The 12,814-nt window shown below is 39.1% G+C and overlaps 1 protein-coding gene across 1 annotated transcript in view; it reads right to left on the bottom strand.

Moving 5' to 3' along the window:
- Positions 1 to 7,652: 7,652 nt before the first annotated feature.
- Positions 7,653 to 12,814, bottom strand: part of tenm4 (teneurin transmembrane protein 4) — a 147,307-nt gene continuing 142,145 nt past the window's right edge. The window contains exon 33 of the mRNA XM_085430647.1: positions 7,653 to 10,561. Coding sequence (XP_085286773.1) covers positions 9,803 to 10,561 — 759 coding nt within the window. The 3' untranslated portion in view covers positions 7,653 to 9,802. The remainder of the gene's footprint in view (positions 10,562 to 12,814) is intronic.

Below are 12,814 nucleotides of genomic sequence, written 5' to 3'. Positions count from 1 at the left end.
AAGGTTGGCAAGGAAGAGCAATAAAGTTGCTTCTCTGATTGCACTATTTTTCTCATACTGTGCCTCACAATGTGTCACAGGATTTCTGCATTGCTTTTTATGATATATTGTAGCAGAGAACCATCAAGTCAGTTCATGGTCAATAAGTTTACTTTTTGGAAGCAACAATCCTATGGATAAGAGGGTGGTGACTACTGTGTGCCAAGTTTCTAAATGTGGCTTCAAAATTTACATATATTCTAATATAGAATGTTTTAATTTTGAAGTGAGAGGAAATCCCCCCTCGTGTACAGAGGAGACAGTATCACAGACAAAAAAGTTGGACCATTTACAATACAGCTTTAAACTTAAACAGTGTCTTTAACAATTTGTCATTTCAACCCTTTCTTTTCTTTCACTGGAAGCAGTCAAAGACCAGGCACTCTTGAGATAGTTAAGAATAGATGATGAAAAATAGAAAAGCAGAGGGGTAATATCACAGTATTGTTACATATTACACATAGGCCACAGTCAAATGAAACAATTCATTCTCATCCGCTTCACAGCAGCATCACATGTCGGTTTTGGCTTTATGAGGACATAGTGTGGGCTCTGCTTCATTTCCCCAGGTTCCTTAATTTAACTTTGCAAGAGCTGGACGCAGCTCCCTTATCCTCATTTACAGGATAATTTGCAGAAATCATCCTAAATGGTAACTCTTAATTGTGATGCAGGAATTCTAGTTTTATCTATGTAACACCACAGGATTTATTTTCTTAACTTGTTGGGGGTGTAGCTTGAGAATGCCTGTCTAGGGATACTCACATAGCACATCAGTGGGATGTTTTTATAATCCGCTGCTAAACCCAATGTCTTTCAGGATATTCAGCTCTTCAGGATATTTTACTGTTATAAAATGCAGCTACGTTGCTGCTGTGGCCAGTTATTCACTTCTCCATAGCACAAGGAAAGAAAAAGAAAAAAGAAGATTTTTGCCAAATTCTGTTCTCCACTACTTTTTCAGCACACATATGTCCTATTTTAAGAATACAAGCTAAATAGTTAACACAGTTAACAGCAAACCACATATGAGCAGTGAAAATAGCTCTTTTCAGCTTGTGTGGGAACATTACTCAGCAGTAGCATAAACATGTCCTTCCCCTACTGATATATTTCATTTACCTTACAGGGGATGAAATCTGGTTTCATTTCTGTGAGCAAAACATTATTCCTTTATATAATAAAAATAACTTATTAGCTTTGTAAAAAAAATCATGTAATTTGAGTTGTGAGGCTTCAGCTGGTCCGGGGCAACACCGTCTATTCTGTAGGCAAGAATTTTCGAGACGTGCATTTAATCACAAAGGTCAGAGTGCTGAAGTAAATGGTGTGATACCCCTGGGGCAGTTGTGTGTCTTTGCCAAGGGCAGTTTTGAAAAGTCAGTTCTGCAGTGTTATAATGTTCTCCTACGTTATAACACTTCCGCTCACGCCGGCACACATCCATCTGTCCTTGTTGTGCCCTACTGTCCTGCTCAGGTGATCTGAAATTAAATATATTTTATTATAACACATAAGCCAGCAGCCTTATTTTCTTTGAATTTCATACATATGCAACCATGTGAGCAAATGCTCTGTCAGCATATAGCAGCATAAATCTAAGCCTAATTATGTTATTTTATCCAGACACAGCAACTAACCTCTAATTAGCCAAACAATAAATGGTAATGTCTTGCTCTTCCATGTGGCCATTTGAGTTAAACTCAGTGCAGTAAAATGGATATGCAGCATTTCTATTTTTCAGTCACTTATATACACAATGGCCTAAGACCACGTGCTATTAATTATAAAACAGTTAACATTTACCAAAATTTGGCATCTTTTCACATCTACTTTAAAGAGAAAGTTTAAATTTTGTAAAATAGAACGACAAAGAAGCGTACTTAAATACACAGAGAGGAAAAAGCAAACAAATATATTTTTTAATAGCATCTCTGCTGCACCACAACACTGTTCTCCAGATGCCTCTGATTTGTGCATCTGATTTATTCATGCAGTCAATTCCAATTCAAGCACCTTTGTTGTAGAGCAACAGAAACAGTGGAAAATCATCACTTTTTATTTGATAAGACAAAACAATGCAATGTAAGCTGGGAGTTGGGACTGTAGCTGCACACCTCCTGAAACATTATGTCATGATGAAAGGAGCTGGTATTGTGTATATTCAGCAAACACTGTTTTCTGGAAAGTCTCTTTCTGTGGCAAATTCTACTTTTTGAAGTAAACCTTTTTGTGAATCTGTTCCTCTATTTCCCAATATATTTCTCATTTCCTCTCAGTGACAGGCATTAAATACAGGAAGTGATTTTTTTTCATTAAAATTAAGTTTTGATAGTTTTTGACAGCATCACTTATCCCACGAAAAGTAAAGAGATATTTTTATTGAACTATTATTGTTTTTCTTCACAGCTGATTAACTGGAGACAAAATCTATGTCTATGTATTTATATCTGGTTGATATTTTTCAGCGACATTTTATTAAAGTAAATATGTTATTTATGTTTACACATGTTGTTTAGTAGCTACAGTGATGATAGTGATGGAAACTGAAGGAATACAAAGCTGCTCCGATAAGCGGTCTCTAAAAACTCCACATAGAAACATAAAAACTGTGCTTCCGTGCGTGTGTGTTTGTGTATTTGTCCGAGTGTGTGTGTGGCCTTTCTGTTTCAAATCTAAACAGTGTTGAGTATGCCACACACAGGCATCCTTCAAAATATTTCAAAAAGATCTTTCAAAAAGAAAGCGATTGAAAATCCTGAGGTTAAAAACATTTTGCGTGTATGGTCTGTGTGCGGCTGTGGAAGGGGCTCAGCAATTTTACACGATCTACATTTTAAGAAAAGTCGATAGAAAAAAAATATGAAAGAGAACAAGACTGTCTAATTTCCACAACCTTAAAGTTGGACTGGCAGGCTTTTTTGTGTGGTAAATGAAATGAGAGGCCTGGTGTCACACAATTCAAATGCACAACGTGGAAATAAATCTCCCAAGGCTGATCTACATAATAGTATTCGTAATGGGCCCAACAAATCTGTAACCAAAACAATTCTGTCATGCTGACTTCAGGCTTTATATTTCAGACAGCAATGCACACAATCCTACTTTCAAAAACAAACATAGGAAACAAAACATCTGATTTCTGCGTGTTGCTATTTTTGTTCTTTTTAATAAGAGAGGCATCATTTGCTGAGAACCTCTATTGTCCTGTGGAAAGTGCAAAACAATTTCTACGAATCACTATCTCTAATATTTAACGATTTCTTGATCCAGTAGTATGCAGATGTTTCTTGCATTTGTTGACTGACATTTCATTTAATACAAACTGTTCATGTGTGGGTGCCATACAGACCATGCACTTAAAAAAGTGTCAATAAGGTTAGCAAAGCGTTTGTTAAAAAGCTGTCTGAAGCTAGAGATTGCTACTAACTAGAACCTAACTAACTCTTCACTGAGTGGCAGGTATAAAATTCCCACCTCTGACTAAAGCAACTAAAGCTTGCACAAGCTAAATTCAAACAGCTCCAGTCCTCAGCTTTTTGTCAATAAACAGGTCTGTTGTTTCTTTGATAAATTGTAACTCTAAAGCCTTCATGTGTTTTTCAGCCATCTCAAAAAAGCACATGAAGCTCATTTAAACTAACAAAACTGCTTCCAAAGTATATTGAAAGAAGCATCAGAGGTTTTAGAAAAAGGATTTCAACACTGATATACTAACATAACCTACTGACCAAAAGAGAGCTGACTCATTTAAAGAATATGCAACCTTTTCTACAGCTTTATATATTTTTTAATACGTCTGTGCCACTAAATGTTTTGCAGCAGCTCAATCCTATTAAATATACATAAGCCTTGTTTCAGCCCTGACGGCAGATTATCTCCACCGAGAATGAAAATTACATTGCCTTTCTGGTTTCTCGTTGCATCTGCCTATGATTAACATGTTCTCAGTTTCAACGCACATTTATATGATGAGAGAGAGCTGGTTCTCTGGACGCTCTAAAATATCTCGCAGAGAAATGTTCGCATCCTACGTTCATGAAACTTTTTAAAAACACTTTTCATACCGTTGCCTTTACTTTTTATCCCCGCGGTCCTACTAAACGAAAAGGAGAGGAGAGCCTCTGACTGATCATTGCTGGTGCTCACGTCATAGACAAAAATCAATAACAACTATTTTTTCATGGATATAAAGTACTACATGATAAGCTGTCTTAAAACATTAAGCATTTGCTAACCTTTCAGTCAACCAAACTGCTTCCAGACACTGGGTTTGAGTGTGTCCTGATCCTGTGCTACGGACAGATTTGACCTCAGGCATAATTAGCCTAATAAAAGCATTAGTTATGCTGTCAATATGATTTGCATAATGTGCCAAGGCAGTTTCATTCCTGAATGCAAGCGGTGTCCGAGTGACTTAAAATGCTGCAGTGACATTTCTTTGGGTCCTTTGTTCACACCTGTCAGGGGAAATGTGATGGGAGATGGCGGACGCAGCTGTGGCTTCCGCCTCCAGTGAGTCCACAAAGATCCTGAAGTCCAGTATACATCAACCAAACAGCAGCAAACATTTCTAAAGCAGAAATACAAGAGTTTCATCTTATGCTGACAGGATTCATTTCTTACAGCATTGACTCATAATCCATGAAGGTCAGGATGAAATGGAGAAGTGACATAATCTTAGTATTTTCCCAATGAGAAAATACATAAAATAGCACAACTGACTTACATTATATAATTTTTCAGAAAAAGTAAAGCATTTTCTAAGATATGCAAATACATTTCTCTCTTTAATACATGCAGCGGTAACAGCATCTAATTTTAACACTCTGCAGTCACTGTGCTCCCACTAAGAAACCCCACATAGAGCATTGACTTTGAGAGGACCAGCTTTGATATTGCTCCACCTCACAGGTTATCAATTGTCTTGGCTATGTGTGCCTCCGTCAAAATGACTTCAATACCAAAAGCTGTGTTATGAGTCATTTACACTTGTTCAAAAGTCAGAATGTTAGGTTATGTTGCCCTAGAGTAGGGCAGTAAAAGCTATCTTACAGGGCTCTTTAGCCTCATTTTAAGAGAATAATGCTTCTCATATTACAAGCATGCAGCACTGTACTGTTTAGGGTGCTAGTACTGCACATTTTCCATTTCCCTTTGCAGCATGAGAGGCAACAATGGCCTTTGGTTGACCCGTGGAAATATGACACGTTGAAAACCATCATGTCTTTCTTATTTCCAGAGTTCAACTTCGCTGTCTACTTCTGCTGCTGCTGTGTTTTGTCATCAAGGTGGGCATTCACATGAGACCTAAACCTTGAGGACAATTCAGTCTCACCTCTCTATGGCCAGTTGGTTTACCATTTCTTGCCCCATTAATTTTTATGATTGGTCCACCATTTGCATAACTGGTAGAGAAGGGAATGTGGACCTGAATGATTAAAGACAGAATAAGAGGCAGTCCTGTTCAGTCAGGCATATGGTGTTATGGGGCTACACAGCAGATGTGGACCATCATACCAACATTATTTTATGGATGTTGGGAAAACTTGAACAAGTGTAGCCAGTCATGGAAAGGTGGTGCTCTTTGCCAACTACATTGCCGATCTGAACAAAATAGATGCAGCTGTCTGTCATGTAATAACAGCACCTGAGACTGACAGGCAAAAGAAAACAACAGACAGCAGGTGTTTCATTTTTGTAGTTGTTTTCAGACTAAGAAACTGATTCATTGAGGGAATGGATGGCTGGTCCTCAGTATGAATCAACCTTTTACTGATTTTAACAGGAAATACCTTTGGCAGTGTTTATCCAACTCAGGTCCAGAGTGGTAAAATTATCAGTGAGAGGAAAACAGATGAAGTGTGAAAGCAATGTGAAGATAGAACTCAGCATAGGTAATGAGAAATACAGCAGTTCATGGATGAGTTTTAGAGAAATGCTTTTCCTCCACTGGTTACAGTGATATTAACGTCATGCAAAAATCACAGCTGTGTTCTTGGTTGGTCAAAGAAGCAGTGGTAGATGTAAAGTGGGATCAAATCCACATTTTGGCTACATCCCCAAGCAATGGTGGAGACCCATCTTACAAATATAGTTCCTGCCCATCCAGCTGTTGACAACAAAGGCACAAAGGAAGAGCACAAAGGAAACATGTCAACAAAAGGAGCTGAAATGATGTTTCTTTGTTTGATTAACGCAAGCTTTTGTGTGCACATTTTAAAACAGACACTGATATCGTGTTGGATCTGAGTTGTACTAATATCAAAAGATCATTTTTCATATTTGCTGCCATCAGATATATAGCTTTAATTGATTTAAAGTGCAGATTCTGTACACCCTGCCACACAAATGGCAACAGCAAATTTGTAAGGTTTTAACGAGGCTATTCATCAGTATCAGCAGTAATTCAGTCCTTACTGCTGGCACATAGTCTGCTGTTTTCTTCAGCCTTTTTTTTACTTTAATTTTTTAGCCACATAGTAAGGTAGCCACAGTTGCTCTTGGCATCAGTATTAACTTTACAGATAAATTTTTAGTTTAGAAAAAATCGACTCATCCATCATTGAGGTGTGTTGTAGCAATTATTGTGGAGGTCAAAGTGCTGTTATTATGATTCTACCAAAGAATAAGGTTCTATGAATTAAAGGACACTCTGACTGCACGTGCTCTCTGCTAGCAGGACTCTCTGTTCCCTGTAAAGAAATCCTCTTTGCCAAAGGCATGTGAGGCTCAAGGCTCAGACTGTCTCAAGAAAAATGAGAGTCACAGATTTGAAATTTCCTTTTGGTCAGACTAGGTGAAGCAATCATCAGAGTGTGATCATTTCTTGTGATGCTAGGCCTCCATACAGAGAGATCAGCACTTTCCTTGACTCACATCAATGCTAAGTGAATAAGAACAAATGTGAAAATTCGGCCTGCTTACGTCAAACGGGCCATGTTGCTTTCTTCTGGGCAGCGAGCTCAGCTCTGCCTGCAGAGAGTGTAAATGTTCTAGGTTCCCTCGCTGCCACCACATACTAGCAGCTAACTCCCGCACCACCCTGCCTGCTAACAGGATTATCCCCTGAGCTGCACTTACTTCAACAAAGTTATCAAGTTTAAAAACAGTCTCCTGGTGGCTTTTGTGATATCAAAGGATTGGTCCTCAACTTTGACAGGTTAATTAATAGTCAAGTTTTGCACTGCATCCCTCGAGGCTTGCTCGTCTTATGCCAGTTAAACACATTCACTGCAGAAAAGTTGATATTAATAGACTGCACTTGATATACTGGTGATTCAGCCACATGTTCAGTCCATGTGAGAATTTAATAAGTTCAATGTCTAAACAGGTGGCAGAGCGTGTTTCACTAAATAACGGCACACGGCGAACTATATTTCATTATCATAATGCATCAAATTAGCCTCATTAAAGGCTTGTGAAATGTGTAGCAGGGTGAGAATTAACATTTGTGTAATGTACCAAGGTGTAATGTAGATATGAAAATCTTCACAGTCCGAGGTGGTAGGAACATGAATATAAGGGAAGGTAACATAAGTGTGCTGTGGTTTGAGATGCAGCGATAGATAATATCATCCACAATAGACTGTGTATAAAACAAACGCAAAAAATAAACACAAAATATTCCCTTTATTTTTTTTTCTACCTTAAGACTACACAGGGTCACTGATGTAGCTCTAAGAGGTATCTACATTTGCATTTTATTTACAGCTCACTTTGATGTCCTCATATTTACACAGTCAAATAGAAGCGCTAAAAACACAGTGTTGAGAACAAACCAAAACTCGAAATGAGTCAACTTTAGAAAAAGATACAGTCTTCTGACGCAACAATTCTCAGTGCAATATTCCACAATGCAAATATCCATCATTCATATTATGTAGAACATACATATATAGTTTTTATTTTAGTTTTTTGAAAAATGTAAATGAATCGACCAGGAGCAGGAAAAAAAACCCCACCCATGTCCTTTTCACTTTTTCACTTGTACAGATTGAGACACTCAATCATGCTCTCGTCACACGAACATGTTCAAATGTTTTGTGGGAAAATTAGCAAGTCAAGAGTGTGTAGTGGCTTGGCATAGTTCAACAACTAACTGAATTTAAATCAATATCACGATTTCCAAAATAGTCTTGACTCTGCGTCCGTTTTCAGATAAAGAAACATTAAGTTGTCCCTTGCATTGCCCACCGAGGGAGATGCATGGGAGTTAAAATGTGATCACGAGAGTTATTTTCAAGGTTGCCATGTATAGACGACCTTTAGTCTGTAAACGGGAAGTAGTACACCTGCAGGTCTAATGCATTTCAGCCAGCCATGGGACCAAGCGGAGCCCTATCCTGGAGAATGAAAGCACTTTCAAAGCTGACCTGCAGGCAGCCCTTTGGGCAAAGGCAATTTGTATCTTTCATCTCACCCACAACACAACGCAAAGCCCATCTATCTCAACAGCCAATATGTTAATGTACCGTGTATCACTGATGAGATTAGTCACTGACCCTCTTTGTAGCCTCACTTTTATAAAGTATTTTTATCCCGAGCTTTATGTGACTGGACATTGTGATGAGGAATACTGACTTAAGATCACTGATAAACAAAAAGAGCCTTTCATATGCAACCGAGATCAGTAAAATGCATGTGGTCTGATGAAAAACACAGTAATTGATTTAACTAAACCACCTTTCATAGTTTATTCCATGTGTTCAAACACCCTTAAGCGTTGTTCAAGTACAACAATTAACAATAAAAGGGACAACAGTTCACATTTTTTTAAAATTCACATTTGTTATACTGTTAATTCATATAGCTATTTATAAAACAAAACTAAAAGATAACCCCAAACCATTCCTGTAAAATACCTTTTGTAGTTTAATACAGACATTAATTCCACAGTATTTTCTCACAGGGTTGGCTTTTCTCTGTTTTTATAATCGAGTTGTTTGACCACAGTCAAAAGAAGCAGAGAAGAATTTATTCGCTTTTCATTTTGTTCATAGAGAAAAAAAAAAAAAGTCTGGTTATAAAATAAAATACACACCAAATAAAAAAAAGTGACCTCACATCCCTTTGTTGGCTCCACCACATACAATTTAAGCTTAATTAAGCAGTTTTGCTAATTTTAAAGTTCATAAAAAAGGCCAACATGCACAGTCACGGTGCACCGAAGCCTTCCAAGCTAAGACCACAAATGAGTATCGAGCTTCCTCTTTAAAAAATTACAAGACATCACACAAATGAAGGTGCTTTGACAAGTTCAGCTGGGTTCTGATGAAGGGCTCTACCGCCAACAGAAATCTCTCTCATTATTTATGGATGACTGGGGCTATGACGGTTTCAAGTATAAAAAAGAAGTGATTAAAAGAGAAGGAATCTCCTTGGCTGAGGCGCAGAAAAAGGCAGAATAGAGCAAGCTTGTGAATAACAATCTGCAAGTCTGTCAGCAGAGTGATCCAGTGAACATAATGCATTACCAATACTCCTCTTGGATTCCTTTGAACAGAATCACCAACAGGGATGAGGAAATGGAGTCACAAGACATCACAAATTTTCATCCTCTAGCAGCCGCACTTGGAGAGCAAAGACTGTTAAAGAATCTTCAAAAGGAGAAGGGCACTCTTCTATTAATACAGTGCAACTGATTGCAACCAAGTTGAGCACAGTCAAAGAAAAAAAACATGTGGTCATGTACACAACTGTCTTTGGCAAGAAGTCCCATGTCCTACATCTGAGTCAGTCACTCGAGAGCCTCGTGTTCATGTCACCTTCGGCCCATTTCACTCTGTCTCATGAAATGAATGTTGTTGACACTGTCTGCCAGCTCAGGGTATTGGTCAACTGAAACCATGTAATATCCATCGTAGCCTTGCACCTTCCCTGAACCTAGGAGCTGCTGCTTCTCTCCTTCAGTCCAGGTTCGTGAGCCCTCTTCTCCATCCCTCAGTCTCTGGCGCTCTCGGGCCCAAGCTTGGGCGACAGCTCTCTGCCGAGCCAGCTCCAACACACGGGCTTTCTCCTCATCCACGCTACTGCCATAACGAGTATTCAGACACAGAGCGCCATACTGTAGCTGAATGTCAGTAATGCGCCTAGTCCTGCCATTGACAACAGTGTTGACCTGAGACACTGTGACATTGACGCCATTCTCTAGTGTACGTCGGCCCACTGTCATACCAATAAGGGCCAGATCTCCCTCCACTGAGCCCAGTTTGACAAAATAGTGGGTATCCATTCCCATGATAGTGAAGTGGAGGTTTTCAAGGTAGAATGCATCGTTCAGAACTGCAGCCATGCGACGGCCATCTTCATTGGCCAAGCTGATGATGTCAGCGCTGATGCGACCATCTCTGATAGCAAATTTGACCCCCTTGCCAAAGATTGAGCCACCAGAAGCAAAGATCTTTTTATCTTCCGTCTGAGGGCATCCAGCACTTTTGGCTCTGTAGATCTGGCCAAAACGTTCCAGTTTTACAAAGGCCTTCAGCTGCCTCTGAACTTCACACTGAACACCCAGCAAAGACTGCAAAAAAACCACAAAGACAATACTGTTAAGTTACGCAGCCCCCGCAACAGCTTCATACACTCAAATATATATTTTTGCTCATTCTCTGAGGAAGAGCTTGTTTGAAATCGTTCTTGCGGATATTTCCCAAATATTCACTTGTGATTGCTTCACATTTTGATTTGTAATCTTTATCCTTATCCTACTTTGCATGTGGAATAAGGAGCACAGTCTGATTTCAGATACATCCTTTTCAAATCTGAGATTCATACTGCTTCATTAACACTTCAAACATTTCAAACTCAGTGCTGTGACTACACAGCATGAGCGATTCTTTTTATATTAACGTGAGGAACATTTGACACTAAATAAAGTGTAAAGTATACACTACAATGTACACTATATATATATATATATATACCTTGTGAGCGGGTGCGTGTGCATTCCTTCTTTTTTAATTAGACATCTTTATAATGTTACATGTTGAAAATAACAATGAAAATGCCTTTATTATTGGCACATAAATCCATAATGCTTTGATGCTGTGAATAATGCAGCTTCAAAGCATCGCAGCTGCCCCTACCTTGACACATAGTTAAGGTAGGGGCAGAGGTGTTTGTCAGCAAATGCAAATCTCCCTGATCATTTATGACAGGCATGATATTTTGAAAAAGGGTGAAACAGTCATGCTGTGCCAAATATGAAACGGGAATCTGCTGGTAACTAGTGTATATTGTTCCTTAAGGGTTTACAAATGTGTACATACCATACTGCTTTCAGCCAAAATTAATACTTTGTCCTAATGCTACTTGACAAGAGATATTTGTCAGGAAGAAAGAAGCATGTTAAAAAGAGGAGAATGAAATTAAATGGAAGCCAGCCAACACCACAGTATCTAAGCAGCAGAAAAAAAAGCTCTCAAGCATCGCGCCTTCTTGCCATCGCCTAAGATAAGAGGTTGTGAACATCCTGAGGAATTTTTGTCAACCAGTCACATCTAAAGTTTCCCTGACAGTTTCTAATTCCGTCTCTCTGTGCTTTTGTTAAAGGATGGCTAAGGGTTGGAAGACTGGGTGGGGCTGAGAAATGAAGAGCAGGCTGCAGTGACCGGCATATCTGCCTGTTCTTTCATGTGACACCACAACCTGCTTCAAGAGGAAACAAAAACGGGGGTGGGGGCAGCTGTACTGTAGGGCCCCCAGGGAATCATTGCCTGGGGGTACGCTTCACACCATGCCACTCCATGTTTGTTTACCGTGCCAGTATGTGACACGGTCAGCTGTCCCAGGGCAGAAGAGGAACAGGGGGCAATGTCCTCCACTTTACTAAAGCAGCCTCCCAGGACACTCCCAGAGAGGCATCATTCACATAGCATGCTGTGCAATCAGCCTCCAGCACGAGCCGAAATGAAAGATCAAGCCTTGTGCAGCACACAGCTCATCTCTCTGGCCCCCTCACAGCATTTTTCAATCTGTGGTGGATTCAGCAGCATGGTGAAATAGGGGCTTAAATGGAACAAGATAGAAAGGCAGGCATGAATAAAATAAAGTTTTAAAAAAGCCATTTGTACAACACATAGCATGTACTGTTTTAAAGTTGCACTGCACCTAATTGGGCCGGTGTGTCCATCTGCAGTGGGGATCAAATGCATTAAACGCCTAAGAATACCATTTTGGAAGCAGGAATTCTAGATAAGAATAACACGCTTCAACATACACAGGAAAACAACTAATTATCTCAAACCTTCCTTACATATTATTTATAGTACATATTCAGAGGTGTGCTGAAGGCAAAACTCCTTCACACAATCTTGCAATCGAGGCATACTTTCTATTTAAAGATATACTAAAGTCTGTTATGGGTATTTTTGAATATGTAATTGAAAGGCTGAGTCTGTAGATAAAACATGTCCTTTCAGTTATATTATTAATAAAATGGACCTACTTATGTTTAATACTTCAGAGGGAAGTAAACATAGATGAGCTGAATATAGTCTCATATATGACTAATTTAATTTTAGCATATTGAAAGTCCTTCTATCCTTCTAAGAGTGTTTTTGAGAAACCGATGGTAAAAAATTTAAGCCATGTGGAGCAGGCTTAAATTTGCTCCACAGCCACCAGATGTCTGATTTTCTTAGCAGTTAAAGCAATCAGAAGTGCATCTGTGTTTCTGAAAGAGTGTTGCATTTATCGTCTGTAATCTACAACGCAATTCCCTCAGATCCCCGCGGATCTACACTTAGGCACTGAAATACCTGCAGTGTCTTTT

The sequence above is a fragment of the Copadichromis virginalis genome, linkage group LG14 (genome assembly GCF_057382275.1).
Source record: "Copadichromis virginalis isolate Kocher_CV1m ecotype Utaka linkage group LG14, C_Virginalis_male_GT1.1, whole genome shotgun sequence".
NCBI lineage: Eukaryota > Metazoa > Chordata > Actinopteri > Cichliformes > Cichlidae > Copadichromis > Copadichromis virginalis.
Note: the sequence above shows the minus strand (reverse complement) of the source record. Positions and strands in the feature narration are given on the sequence as shown.